General features: G+C 40.6%; 1 protein-coding gene across 9 annotated transcripts in view; it reads right to left on the reverse strand.

Annotated features, from left to right (window-relative positions):
* CCDC169 (coiled-coil domain containing 169) overlaps positions 1-12,292 on the reverse strand; it is a 45,234-nt gene extending 32,942 nt beyond the window's left edge. For 6 of the 9 annotated variants that reach the window (XR_014819287.1, XR_014819288.1, XM_084981563.1 and 3 more), the window contains exons 1-4: positions 12,102-12,292; positions 9,578-9,657; positions 1,018-1,128; positions 870-910 (exon numbers count right to left, since the gene is read on the reverse strand). Coding sequence is in view for 7 of the 9 variants with exons in the window: in XM_084981563.1 (XP_084837689.1) it covers positions 870-910; positions 1,018-1,128; positions 9,578-9,657; positions 12,102-12,184 (315 nt within the window). In the remaining 2 variants the exon portion in view is untranslated. The remainder of the gene's footprint in view (positions 1-869; positions 911-1,017; positions 1,129-9,577; positions 9,658-12,101) is intronic. The other 3 variants (XM_084981565.1, XM_084981564.1, XM_084981562.1) reach the window with 1 other exon arrangement.
* Between the last annotated feature and the right edge of the window lie 3,116 nt (positions 12,293-15,408).

Below are 15,408 nucleotides of genomic sequence, written 5' to 3' on the forward strand. Positions count from 1 at the left end.
GTATTGAAAGGAATAATATTAAATTTTAAGTTTTATGTCATGGGATTGTTTCAGGATTGAAATAACATACATGAAATTAATTTGTATTGATATATATGTTTAATGAAGGACAAGTTATTATTAGCAGTAGTATAATGTTAAGTCCCGCCAATTCAGCTGAGTATTGAGTTTTTATTTCTATACATAATACTCTAAATTTTTTTTACAAGATTTCCATGTTTTTCTGGGTATTTTTGAAATAAAAATCCAGTAAGAGTTCAGCATAAGTCATAATTTGGGCCTCTTCTACATTTTAAAGGACAAATATTTGAATGGATGAAAAAAAAATCAAAGTGCTTTGTAAAGTATAAAACATAAATGTATCTATTAGATTAAAACTGACTAGCAGGTAAAGCAGCCCAGGCAGTTTTACAGGTTCTCTGCTGCTAAGATTTTTACACATATTATGTGTGTGCATGAATGCAGGTGAACGTGTGTCTATCTGTGCCTGCGTGTGTGTATATACCAGAGGAACTAGAAAGGAACTGTTTTAGAGATGGGTCTGAGAGAGGTATTTCTGGGTTAAAGAGGCTCCTTAAGGGTGCAAGGACACGCTCAGGTCTCCTCCAAGCTGGACCACTGAGATCCTTTTACCTGTGTGTTGTTGGTACAGACAGAATCCCTGCCCGGCTTTATAAAGAAGACACCTGGCTGAAGGCCTCGTTGATGGGATTCCTTACATCCTAGGAACAGCTCCCCTGAACAAAGTATTTTATTTGGACCTTGCCACAGTCTTCAAACTTCTGTTTAGAATCAGTGGGGAAATATATATATATATATATATATAATTTCCTTCAATTATTCCTTTTGTTTAACCATCTTTTACTCACCACTGGCATCTGTTCATAGACTTGAATAGAAGACAATCTGTCTATAATAAAGCAAATATAAGCAATTAAGGTTTTATCAGGTTTTTTTTTTTTTTGGTTTTATCAGTTTTAACTCAACTTATAAACATATATACAGTTGCTTCTGTACCTGAAGGAGTTCCACAGATTTTCTCCAATTTCTCTTTGAGGGAAACAATTTGCTTTTCTAGTTGATCATTCAGTTCAAGCTGTGTCTCGTAACGGGTTTTCCATTCACCACCTGAGTGAAGGGGGGCGGGGATCAAGATCACCTGACCACCTTTCAATTATTCATGAAAACAACACGAATCAGCTCAGCCCTGCTCTGTTACTATGCTGGACTTCATCACTAACACAAGAACCAGAGTGTTAGTGAGAAAGTCACTGACCTAATGCCTCTGTTAGGGTCTCTGCAGACACCAGACTCACAGATTTCCACCCAGTGCAACCTTAGTGTCACTACTGTGATGCCTGGTCTTCTCCCTCCCCACCTTCTTCTCTTGTGTATCCTTATCAGCAATTTCATTAGAGGAAATTTCAGGAATACATTTCTTTCCTCAGAACTTGAATTATCCATATACTACAGCCTAAGCAGTATTAGCCTCCCATCCAATGTCACATCCATTTTTTTCCCTTTGCAAAAGAATTCCAAAGTCCATTTAACAACTACCAATTATGTGTCTGCTATGTTAAAAGGACACAACGCCTTAATATACTAACTAATTTAATCCTTATTTACAAAAACTTAGTTACCCATTTTACAGATGAGGAAACCAAGGCTCAGAGATGTCAAATAACATTATTAACATGACAAAGGTAATAAATGGGGAACTGGGATTTCAAGCTAGTTTGTTCCAGACTTGTAAGTGTGTCCCTTTTTTTTTTGGCTGTCCCGTGGCATATGGAACTCCTGGGCCAGGGATCCGATCCAAGCCACAGCCATGAACTAAGCTGCAGCTGCAGCAATGTTGGATTCTAACCCACTGTGCCAGGGCTGGGATCGAACCAATGTCCCAGTGCTCCCAAGAGGCCACTGATCCTGTTGCACCAGGAGCTCCAAAAGCGTTCCCCTTAACTGCTGTGCTATGGTGACACTGTTTACATTTGGCCACCTAGTCAAGCATCTTCTCTTACCCATAAGCAGTTTTCTTTCACCAAGTCCCTTGGCTATGGGGTCAACATATCTGTCTAATTGCTCTGGGAAAGGGGGAAGGACACAGCTTAGAATTAAGACCTCCTTTTAAGGCCCAAAGCTACATTTTTTATTTTGTATTTATGTATTTATTTAGAGTCTTCAAAGTCACACTTTGTAGAGAGAAAAAAGGTGGCGTATTTCTAAACTTTAAATGCTCTTTACAAATATGGGACAATATCTGCTATGTAACAGCTGATGGAGGAATCTAAGCAGAAAGACTTATTAGCTCACACCATTCCAACCACCTCAACCCTGCCCTCCCTCTCATCTCTAAGCAAACATAGTCTCCCAAAGAGAGGGAGAGGAATGCCTTCCCAAACTCAAGTCCAAAGTCATTAGTCCAAATGCTTAACAAGTAGATGGAGGCTCACAAAACTGGAGATTAATAAAATTTTTGTTTCCATGTAATAGTATTGGTTCCCCCAAATCTGGTCAACTTCCTACTTATCAACTGTTTTCTTTTTCTAGAAAAGGACCACACTGAGTTTTACTGTCCCTACCACACTTTGTTCTGTGATAAACCAAAAGTACTGAAAATACTCAAGTTTGCAATTTTGGCAAAAATTAAAAAAAAAAGTTTTATCTGTCTTTAAATGTAATAATGTTTATATTATGCTTTCAACTAGGAATAAGACTGGCAGTTGAAAATAGCAAGCTTCTGGAATAATCTTGATGCTGAGGGATGGTCAGAGCCATCTGAAACCAGCCAAAGTGACAGATGTGGTGCTGTCATTAGAGGGCCACAGAAAGGTGACACCAAAGAAGATGATCACAACCGTCGACCTATAAAGGACTAAGACATACTTATAACAAACCTTTATTATTATGAGGATAAAAATTTAGCAGACACATTTGTGTCTCTCGGGGGAAAAAATTACCCTGAGCAGTAACTCCATGAAACCACTGCTTGTGCAACACCTCTAGACACAAACCAAAAAACCAAGCACTGACTTTCAAAAGGAAAAAAAACCAAACTGCTTTGCAGTCTCAAAGTGGGACCTTGGCTAGAACCACTATAATGCAAAGCAAACCAAAAATCGAAAAATTTGGAGATCCCGTTATGGCTCAGTGGAAATGAATCTGACCAGCAGCATCCACGAGGATGCAGGTTCAATCCCTGGCCTTGCTCAGTGGGTTAAGGATCCAGTGTTGCTGTGAGTTGTGGTGTAGTTTGCAGACACGGTTAGCATCCTAGAATCCTGCGTTGCTGTGGCTGTGGTGTAGGCCAGTGGCTGCAGCTCTAATTCAACCCTCCTAGCCTGGCAACCTCCATGTGCTATGGGTGTGGCCCTAAAAAGACAGAAAAAAAAAAAAAAAAGAAAGAAAGAAAGAAAAAGAAAAATTCTAGAAATTTGATTCATTGTCAGTTTTGTGAGTTGACCTTCAAAGAGGAAGCAAGACAATATTATTTAGATGCACGCCTATCTTTCAGATATGGATTTTTTTTTTTCCAAAAAGAGGTGGATAGCATGTTCACAAAATCAAAACAAATCCCAACTAAAACTATACCAAATAATAATTTAAAGGTGTTAAAAAGAACAGTTGAATTGACTGACTCTTGACCCTACATGGACTTTCATGTTTGCACTGTTTGCATGGTTCACTGTATTTATAACGATCCTCAGTGATGGGATTACATTAACCTGAAAAGACGTTGTAAAATGACTATATATATATATATTTTTTTTTTTCATGGCCACATCTGTGGCATATGGAGATTCCCAGGCTAGTGGTCAAATCTGAGCTGCAGCTGCCAACCTACATCACAGCCACAGTGTGGGATCTGAGCCACCTGCAACCTATACCACAGCTCACAGAAATGCTGGATCCTTAACTCACTGAGGCCAGGGAACGAAGAACCCTCGTCCTCATGGATACTAGTCAGATTCATTAACATGCTGAGCCACGATGGGAACTCCAAAATAAGAGAATATTAACGAGCCCAGCCCAAGCATACTAAAGCAATGATCATTTGGTACCTTCCTATTTTGTATGGTGCAGTTTTTATAATAACCTGTTTCCTACAAGTTTCATAAATAAAATGGTTTCTTCCTTTTTTCACAGATAGCTGAAAGACTACCTGACAAAAAAAAAAGATTAATTAACTTAATAAGCTGGACCTGAATTTCACGGTATTATAATGATTTCACAAACTAGAATTTGTTTCTGTTCTGTTGTGGGCTAAACTATGTCCCCTCCTGCCTCTCCCCACATTCATATGTTGAAGTCCTAAAACGCCCCTCTCCGTACTCATATGTGACTGTCTTCAGAGACAGGACATTTAAAGAAGTCATTAAGGTTGAATGAGGTCCCATAATTGGCCCTAATCCAACATGACTGAGCTCCTTACAAGAAGAGATTAGGGAACAAGCAGGTCCAGAGGGAAGACCACGTGGAGACACGGAAGAAAAGGGCCATCTACAAGCCAAGAAGAACTGCCCTCGCCAACATCATGATCTGGGACTTCTAGTCTCCAGAACTGTGAGAGAATAAATTTCTGTGGTTTAACCCAGGCTGCCTTTGGTGCCTTGTTTGAAAGCTCTAGCAAACGAATGCACTATCTTCTGTTCCGCTGATTTGTTTCATGTTTTAATGATAGTTTTCTTACATCTTGGAGGAATCTCCTGACCTCCACGGTTTCTTATCAGTAATCCCTGTTTATTCATCCAGTTAACTTCAGAGTCAGTTACTGAAGTCAAGGGAAAGAAAGCGCTGTGTTTTAATAAATATTACATATCAGTAAATTAATTACATGAGGATGAGCACATGTATAACATCCAGTTCTCCTATATAGGAAAAGTCTATGTCCCGCTTATAAAGCCTATTAATAAATTTCCCAATTTCACTTTCTTTGAGGGTTTTTCTCCAAAACGAAATCCCCTATGTTGAACAAGGCGAGAAGTCTGGCTTTACGGTTATTACTCCCTTATAGTCTTCTGCTATATCTTCATATGTGTCAATATTTCTTATCAAGGATATTCAGATATTTTAAGACTTAGGATAGAACTGTTGGTGCAATCGTTAAAAACACTACTTTCTAATTGATTACTGCTGAAATTTTTTTAAATAGAAATTTCTTCCAGTACTGTATCCAATCATTTTCTAATTTTTCGCTAATAAACTCATTTTACAATTGATCCCCTGGAAAGTTCTGGATATCAAATTATAAAAGTTGCAAAATATAATTTTATTTCTTCCTATCTAACTGCTATAGCTCTTAGTTATATTTCATGTTATATTGCTTAATTGGAATGTTCAAAACAATATTAAATTTTAATGGTGGCAGGAGGCATCTTTGCTTTTTTCCAGGAATGGGAATGCTTCCAATGTTTCATCATTAAGTATTACACAAGTTTGAGATAATTAGAACTTTTTTTTAAATAGGCAAACAAATTGAATTTTATCGAAACATTTTTCAGCATTTACTAAGATGAGTTTTTAAAAACTATTTGATCTATTAATAAATTACTTAACAGCCAAAGAGTTTTGAACTAGAAACCAGCCTACAAATGAAGACTCAAAAGGAGCTCAAAGGAGAGGGCGGGATGGAGATGGAAGTCTGGGTAAGGTCAGTATGCAATGGTGCTTCATACCTTGTGACCAGAGGAGACCCCCATAAGCAGTGGGTGCATGCATCACAGAAGAGTCGGAGGGCTGAGCCCTGGGGCACTCCAAGTTTTTAGAACTGCTGAAGATGAAGAGAAATGAGGAGTGGCCAGTAGGTACGAAGAATACCAAGAGAGTGCAGTGTCCCAGAAGCCAAGCAAACAGTTTCAAGGATGAGGGTGACCAACTGCAGTGATGCTGCTGATAAGTCAAGATGAAGACTGAGACGTGACACCGGATTTTGGAAATTCATAGTCATCACTAGTGACCCTGACAAGAGAAGTTTCAGTTGATTGTACGTAAATTTTTTTTTTTTTTTAAGGCCACACCTGAGGCATATCGAAGTTCCCAGAGCTATGGGGTCAAATCAGAGCTGTACATGCCAGCCTACACCACAGCCACGCGGGATCTGAGCCACATCTGCGTCTGCAACCTACAGCACAGTTCATGGCAACACCAGATCCTTGACCCACTGAGCAAGGCCAGAGATTGAACCTGCATCCTCATGAATCCTAGTCAGGTTCACTACCACTAAGCCACGATGGAAACTCGGTAAAACTTCTGATTAAAGTGAGTCCAAGTCCGTGCTTGTGCTGGGCAAATGCGGCCCATTTCTAGGTGTAGATGAGCAACACTCCAGAGCCTCAGGAAACCAAGGTTCTCTTCTTTAGATGAAAAAGCTTGAGCAGCAAACTTAGGACACTAAAGTGGAAAGAAGGAGAGGCTAACAGTGTGGGATCTGATGCCAAAATGCCTGAATACAAACTGCAGAACCCTCCCCACCTCTGAAGCCTTCAGAAAGACATTTAGAATCCCCGGATCTCAGTTTTTCATCTGTAAGAAGTAATACTTTTTTTCAAAGAGTAGCTGTGAGGTTTGAATTTTTAAAAATGTACTTCAAGCTCTATACCAACACTGACTCTTCTTACTCAAAAAGCCACTTGGATATTTTCTTTCCTGTTCTTTGTCTTGTCACTGAGCTTTAAGATAGCAAAATTCAGATTCACTTAAAACATAAACCACTCTGTCTGTTTATGGTTTCCTATGAATCCTAAAAGACTTCAAAAGGCCACTACAGGAATGTGAAGCCCTCTGAAATTGGTTGTTTTGCTGTTTTGCCTAAAAATTAATCCAGTAACAAATCAGGTCCTGTTCTTATTAAACAGGAATAAAGATAGAGTGGAAGTAGAAAATTGCTCTTTTGAAGAGTTTTGCTGAACACAGAGGAGTGAAAGCTGCAAGAGGATAGCAGCAGAAGGGGAAATGTGAGACCAAAGGAGGTTTGCCATTCATTTTTTTAGATAAAATAAATCTGGCGTGTTTGAATGCCATTGGGGATGATCCAGTGGAACCAGGAACACAGCTGGTGCAGGAAAGAGAGAGGACAGTGAATCACTGGAGTGATGTTGCTGAGGAGGTGAGAGCAGGTGGGATCTACTGCACAAGGCGAAGGATTAGCCTTGGGTGAGAGTAAGGACAGAGCGTGCAGAGAAACAGGAGAGAGGGAAGAGGATGTGCAAACATGCAGGCAACTGGGGGCTGACTGGATAGAAACATGTGGAAATCCTCTTCAGATTGCTCCCCACTTCTCTTTGAAAGAGGAAGGTAAGCTCATGAGCTGAGAGTGAGAATGGGGAGGAGAGAGTGGAAAGTGTGAAAGAATTACCAAAAGAGGTGTAGCCATAGTTGTCACTTGTGCATCTTTTTTATAATACTAAACAGTAGTGAATTTATTTTTAAAAACCTTCAATAAAACCCCATTGCCTTCAGCATAAATACAAATTCATTAGCAGCATGTTAAAGACTAGTCTTCATTTGTCTTCTTCATAAAACTTAACCTCATCTCCTGTCACATTCTCATTACAATCTAGGCTCCGTTTTATCAGTTACTTAAGAGTCTTCCTCAAAAGGCATTATGTTTAATGCTCCCACATGTTCTGTACTGTGACCTTGAAAAGCAGATTTGACTTCTCCATCCCCTTGAACATGTAAGTTTTGACCAATAGAATATGGGTAAATGGCACTGCCAGTTCTGGAAGTCACCCTTAACTGGCCTGGCAATTTCTGTCACTGTGCCTTTTGGAATGCTTGCTCTTGGGTACCATGCTGTGAGACACAAAAGCTACAAGAACCAGGTGAAGGCATTTCTGATGGGCAGCCCCAGCTGAGCTCCCAGCCAACACTCAGTATGAGTTGCCCACCATGTGGGTGAGCGATCTGAGAATGTCCAGCTCAGCCGAACCTCCAGATGACTGAGCACCAGACTGTATCTCACTGCAATCACCTAAGACCCCAATTAAGAAGCTCCCTGATGAACCCAGTCAATTACAGACTTGTGAGAGATAATTTGTTGTTTACGCCCTTAAATAATAGAGTGGTTGGTTACGCATCAGTAGAGAGCCAGAACTACTGAGAGCTGATGGGGGTGACAACAGTTGCCATGGTGATGGCGGTAGTGGTAGATGACCTAGGATGAAATCATGGCTCTGTCACTCCCTGGCTATGTGACCTTAGCAACTTATTTAAATTCCTAAATTTCATTTTTCCATAAACAGGATAGTAATAAACACTACACCTGACACAGTCCCTGGCCTTAGTTGATGTTGGAAAAGGGATAAACGTTTCTGTCCTTTGCCTTAGGCTTTAGCTTGACCCACTGAGGAAAGAACTTTCTCGCCTACCATTTCACCTGTTCTCTTTATACCCACATACCAGGTCCTCTCTGTGAGAAAGGCTGTGGATAATACAGCTTTCTGGGCTCAGGCTTTATGAGGGGCATAGTTATTGCATTGCGATTGTACCTGTGAGCATGACTGTTTTGTCTAGAGTTAGATTGATGAGGAAATTCCAGCCAGCCTTGCTAGTGCAACTACTTAGTAAGTGTGCTCAGTCTGCCGCAGAGAATCAGTTTTATCAAAGTCATAGACATGAAGATGTAGGAAGCTACTTCAGGCCTCAGGCTATGCAGTGTTCTCCAAAGAAGCTTTAACAGAGCACTTGGTATTATGAACAGTAGCGTTTTATCTGTCAGACGGCTACTAATCCATTTGTTCGTGGCTTCCCCAACAGAAGCAGAGAGAAGTATGAGTTTTTTTTAAGAACCAAAGATCACCCGACAGCCCTAATAAATTCCTACTCTTCTGTAGCATTCAGTTCAAGCACTGCCTCCTTTGCCCTCATCCGAGTTCTGTTATGTTTCCCTTGCCTGAGTTTCCATTTCTCCTAATACAAAACTTACATCACCTCTCACATTCATATTTTAGTTTGACACTTCTTCCCAATAATTAGTGAACCTCTTTAAAAAAGAGAAAAGAAAGGTCTTTCATCCAAAGTGTTAATGTATGACAGGATCTCAGTCAACACTTGTATAATGAATTAATGTCCGGGATACATTATAACTTTTATGGATACACGGGTATGCACCTGTATCTAGGTGAGTGTGATATGTGTGTGTGTGTGTGAAACACTCACCTTCCCATCCCCCAGTCTTCTAACACAAACAGCCAAAACCTAGATAAAAACTTTAACATTATACCCTAAAACTAGCATTTAGCATGAAGAGTATTAACCTCAGTTAACAGAAATCTTGTGGTATTTTATTATCTACTTAGGAAATAATGTGTTGGTCTCATGTAACAAAGGTTTTACTAATTGAAGAGTGAACATTTTGAATTTATAAGTAGATGAATAATTATGAAGTAACAGGTTGGGCACTCCGAAATACCAGTTTTTAAAGCCTCTATATTAAATTATTATTAACGCTGCCAAAGAGCAATACTGAAACATTGGCACTATTATTCCAAATATGCAATTTAACATACTATAGGTATCTTGATAAAATGAACAATAACTACACAAGAGTTACAAATAAAAATATTTAGTTATATACCTTCATCATCAGTACTGAGTTTGGCTTCCAGTTCTGCTACCTTGTGTTCTATTTCAAGCACTGAGAGTTGGACAATATCCCTATTATTAAACACATTTTGTTAATTATTCAATTAAAAATAACATGAAAAGAATAATACATAGTAGCCCACCATTATTTCAAGAAAAACTTATAATGAAACCTACTGAAGTCCTGGTTGAGAATCAGGAGCCAGGCAAGTGCAGGCTTTTGATAACTCAGGTCCAGAAGGACATTAATATGAACTAAAGCTCAAAGCCTCCCACAACTAACCACTAAAAACCCTTTACTCTTAACTTTTACCCCAAGAAGTTGATTATCTAGTTTCTCAAAGCCCAGCAAATGAGCTGCAAATTATTATACAAGGAATAGCGGAGCTCCCATTGTGGCTCAGCGGGTTAAGAATCAACTAGTATCCATGAAAATGTGGGCTGGATCCCTGGCCTTGCTCAGCGGGTTAAGGATCTGGCATTGCTGCAAGTTGCAGTGTAGATCACAGATGCAACTTGGATCCAGGTGTTGCTATGGTGGTGGCGTAGGCCAGAGGCTATGGCTCTGATTCAACCCCTAGCCTGGGACTTTCTATAGGCTGAGGGTGCAGCCCTAAAAAGACACACATACACACACATGGAAAGAAAGAAAGAAAGAAAGAAAGAAAGAAAGAAAGAAAGAAAGGAAGAAAGGAAGAAAGGAAGAAAGGAAGAAAGGAAGGACGAAAGGAAGAAAGGAAGAAAGAAAAAGAAAGAAAGAAAGAAAGAAAGGAAGAAAGAAAGAAAGGAAGGAAGAAAGAAAGAAAGAAAGGAAGAAAGAAAGAAAGGAAGAAAGGAAGAAAGAAAGGAAGAAAGAAAGAAAGAAAGGAAGGAAGGAAGAAAGAAAGGAAGAAAGAAAGAAAGGAAGAAAGAAAGAAAGAAAGAAAGGAAGAAAGGAAGAAAGGAAGAAAGAAAGAAAGGAAGAAAGAAAGAAAGAAAGGAAGAAAGGAAGAAAGGAAGAAAGAAAGAAAGGAAGAAAGAAAGAAAGAAAGGAAGGAAGGAAGGAAGGAAGGAAGGAAGAAAGAAAGAAAGAAAGAAAGAAAGAAAGAAAGGAAGAAGGAAAGAAATAAGGAAGGAAGGAAGGAAGGAAGGAAGAAAGAAAGAAAGAAAGAAAGAAAGAAAGGAAGAAGGAAAGAAATAGGGCAATGGGTAACAACTGATAACCTGAAACAAAGAGGAAAAAAGAAACACTTAAAACGCACACACACACACAAATAGCATTCCAGAGATTATCTATTTAGGACATCAGTAAATAGCATATTTGTTATCAAAATATGATGTCAGAGTCATATATTCAATACATATTTTTGAATGTCTATTATGTTAAAAGTATTAAACTAAGGCTGAAGATACTACGGTACACAAACAGATCATCAGCAATAGTAGGAGCTAACTTCCCCTGAATGTTGATTGCAAGCCAATGCTAAGTACTTAACATACATTTCACTTAGTCCTGGCAACAACCCTATGTGTGAGATAATGGTTTCTACACCAAACTTAGACTTAAGAGGTTCATTAACTTGCCCAAGACCATGTAGTTGCTGTGTAATAAGAGCTAGGATTTGAATTTATACAGGATTTCTCTAAAGTATTGGTTCCTATACTCTGTTGCTTCAGGGAATACAGAACCTGGCCTCAGAGTGCTTACAGTTGAGTACCAGATCAAGAAATAACTGAACAGTTAAAAGAGCGTGGTGGGGCTATAATAGAGAAAAAAAGCAAGAAGTCATAGGGACAGAAGAATCTAGCTCTCCTGGAGCCTGATGGTGTGGTTGTGGGCTTCTTTTTAAAAATATTTAAAAGTTTCAAAGACTTAGTAGTAAGTTTTTTTTGTTTGTTTGTTTGTTAGTTTGTTTTTTGTCTTTTTTAGGGCCGCACCGGTGGCACATGGAGGTTCCCAGGCTAAGGATCTAATTGGAGCTGCAGCCGCCGGCCTACGCTACCGCCACAGCAACGCGGGATCTGAGCCGCGTCTGCGACCTACACCACAGTTCAGGGCAACGGAGATCCTCCAGTAAAAAGTATTAATACTGAGTATTTTAAGAACTATATATAGTAGGGGCTTCATTTTTACAAAATGTCACCAAATTCTTAAGCTCTTCTAAAGGGATGAAAGAGAAGCATGATATTTCAACCTTTTGAATCTGAAACAGAAACCCTGAAATTAGTGGACCATTAACAGCAAACTGATATTTCAGCATCATGTAGTATATGCACACAGGGCACTCCATTTGGCTTGATCCTGAAGGCAGGACATCCTAGCTCAAAACCTATTCTAATAGCAAATGCAAGAGGTAAAGGAATCTTTGCTATAAAACACTGACTGCTTCCTGATGTCACTACTTTTGCCTAGGTATTAATCACACTGCAGGTGTCACATCAGCCTCAGTGGCTTTGGCCGTGAACCACGGGGCACCAACAGGCGCAGGCGCGGACGTGAACCCTACACCCGACGGGAGTGCGCCCCCCCAACTCACTTCAGGTGGATTTCTTCTAGTAACTCCAATTTAAGGCGGTCGGTGCTCACACCGTCGAAGGTGTCGCTTCGTCCCTCCTCCATAGTGTTAGATCAGAAGCCACCCACACCTTTCCCTCGACCGGCTCCCAACGCTAAACCTCAGGGAACACCCAGAAGCTGGGAGAGGCCAAACTTGGTCAGGCCGTTGTCAGGGCGACCTGCCTCACGGTCGCATCCCGGCGCCTCCGGATGACGTCACAGGACGGCGGTGGGGGCGGGACACAGGCTGGGCTGCCCAGAGCGGCTTAAACGCGAGGAGGGCTGCTTGTGCTCGGGACACCTCCAAACTCCTTCGCAAGTCCTGTGGGCCGCGGCGTCCATCCTTCTCCCAAACCCGCGGAGGGGGCAAGCCTTGCCCAAGATGGCAGGGGGAGTGTGCGTGGCCTGCGTGCCTGAGGATAAGGTGTCGAGGGCTGTTGGCCTTGGCTGCTTTGCTTAAACCCCGACACATGTCCGCCGTTCACGTTGCTCATAGCCCTCGTTAGGGAAGGGCTGGATCCCAGAACAGCTGTGCCTTTCTTTGCTTAAGTTAACCAAGCCCCCAGGCTTTGGCTCGGAGAGTCTGGGGAGGAGGACTCTAAAGAAGGTACTAGAATTCTGATTGTTTGAGCCTTCAGTTCAGATTGTCTTTGAATTCTGGCAAATCTGGCAGCTGTCTGCGGACCTAGCTGAAAGCTGCCCCAACTGCAACTTGAAATTTCATGATTGTATTTGTAATTGCAAACTTTGCAGTCTACTCTTGGCTTACCTGTGCTTTAGTTCCATCCGTGGCTCCGGTCCAAAGATGCAGCTCACTTTACCTCTGACTTCTCTGGTACATGTTCCATCCGTTGAACAAACTTGAGAAGTGTGAGCAATGGGACCATGTTTTCTAACAGAAATCAGCTCAAGGAGTCTGGTGGAGTTCCTTTGTTCTGTTTACTGCCTTTTTACTGCTGAGAAAAGTGACCCAGAGTGGTCAGTAAATGCTATTGGTCATGTACCTATAAAAGGAAACAAAGATTGGGGGCGGGAGCATAAAAAGCACATTTGAGTATGTGTTATTGCTGCTTACTGGAGATTCCTGGAAAACTGATAATTTATGGGGAAAATGTTAGAAACTGGAATTGAAGAAACCGCATCTAAAACTGGAGTCAGGGCAGGCCTGTAGGAGGAGCTCACACACCCTGCCATAAGTCCTCAGTTGCTCTTAACAGCGAGAAACGTCTGTCTAGGACAGGAAGGTGCCTCTCCTTTAGTATCCTGCAGGAAGAAAACTGAGTCGTCAGCCTAGTCAATGAGAAGCTTTCATACTTTATAAGACTCCCAGCTTCCTCCGCTGGACTCCCTGATTATTGCGACCCTTCTTAACCTCCTCCTTTTCTCTATAAAACAAGTTTCCAGTCCCTGTCCTCTGGATTGTTTCGTGATCCGCCATAGTTCACCTATCTCAAATTGCAGTTCCTCTGGCTATTCCTAATAAGCTTGCTTTTGCTGGTGAAATAACTGGCTATTATATTATTAAAATTGACAAAACTAACCTATGGTTGCTATACTGAACAGTTTGTATCAAATAAACTATAAAATGGTTCGCAAGATAAATGCTGGAGCTAAGGGAAGTCTTCAATTAGCACTCGGGCAGTTTGCTCTTAGCTAACGAATTTGTCTTCTGAATTCCAACAGAATAGATTAGGAGGGGGTGGGGATTGGAGAGAGAACACTTTCCCCCACTAGCCACTTCTTCCTCAATGAGTAGTCTCCTGGTTGATCAAACTGTTTCTTTACATATGGCTTTTTTTTTTCACATAGCATACATTTAAAGACATTATTTGGGATTTCTATTTTTCTTCTGATCTGTGTTAATTTTTTAAAAATTCATCTTCCTGGATATACATACATATATATATATATATATATATATATATTTTTTTTTTTTTTTTTCCTTTTTAGGCCCACACCTGCGGTATATGCAAGTTCCCAGGCTAGGGATCAAATTGGAGCTACAGCTGCTGGCCTATGCCACAGCCATAGCAGCAAGGGACCCAAGCCACATCTGCGACTTACACCACAGCTCATGGCAACAGTGGACCCCTGACCCACTGAGTGAGGCCCGGGATCGAATCCGCATACTCATGGATACTAGTTGGATTCGTTTCCGATGTGCCACAACAGGAAATCCCATTTGGATCTTTATATTGTGAATAGAAAAAAAATTTTTGAAGAAAAAAAGCTATTCAGAAATCAATAAAATGTTTTCTTTTAAGCATTTCTGTTACTAAAACACAAAATGACGAAATCCATTAGGAAGTCTGTTTAAAAACACCTAGTCTTGATTTTGGCAAGAATAGACCACAGAACTAATTTCCATTTAAGCATAGCATTATTTTGTAGACTTACCTGATAAGCCTACCTTTGCTTAGCTTAGATGTGAAGACAATGAAAAAGACAAAAGTCCACACTATCACCAAAATCTAGGATTGTTGATCTATTCTGCTAGTAACAAGAAATTTTCTACCAACCATCAATCCAATAGAATTGTAATAAAAATTTGATAAGCAGCTGGAACCAGAAGAAATCTATAAAAACCATTTGTCTTTTCCCATCTACCTGTTTAAGACCGGCCTAGCAGTCACTGTACTATGTAGGTCCCTTCTTGGAGGCATGTGGGTGAGCCCTGCTTTCATACTGTTCCCTTCTATCTTGGAAAAGTTACTTAACATCTCTAGGCCTCAGTCTCCTATTCTGTGAAATAAGGACTAATGGCATATACACCTCCTAAGAATGTTGAGATTAAAACGAGTTCATCTATGAACAGCACTTACACTACTGGTTCACAGTAAGCACTATGTAAACATTAGCCGTCATTATTTCTATAGCAGGGAGGTTCCCAGAGGTGCTGCCAGAAAACTGCCCACTACGGCATGGAGGGTGAGTCTGCAGAGGTGAAGTGAGGATGAACTCTGGTAGCAGTAAATATGGAGACCTGTTTTTCAGGCACTAGATCTGTTTGCATCTCAAAGAGCCACAAGAGACCTAGGTGAAAAGGCCTCTAAAAAATGAAAACTGGGCAAAGAAGCTATGATGGTTAATTTTATTTGTCAGCTTAACTGGGCAACAGGGTGTCCAGATAATTGACCAAATATTCTGGTGTGTCTGTAGGTGTTTGTAGGTGAGATTAACATTTCAATCAGTAGACTGAGTAAAGCAGGTCTCTCCCACTAAGATGGGTAGACCTCACCCAATCAATTGAAAACCTCAATAGAACAAAAGGGCTGAGTAAGAGGGAA

Source organism: Sus scrofa, chromosome 11 (genome assembly GCF_054392235.1).
Source record: "Sus scrofa isolate SSC_HxYL_T2T_F1_AM1 chromosome 11, Sscrofa_HxYL_maternal_Yorkshire_Landrace_v2.0, whole genome shotgun sequence".
Lineage (NCBI taxonomy): Eukaryota > Metazoa > Chordata > Mammalia > Artiodactyla > Suidae > Sus > Sus scrofa.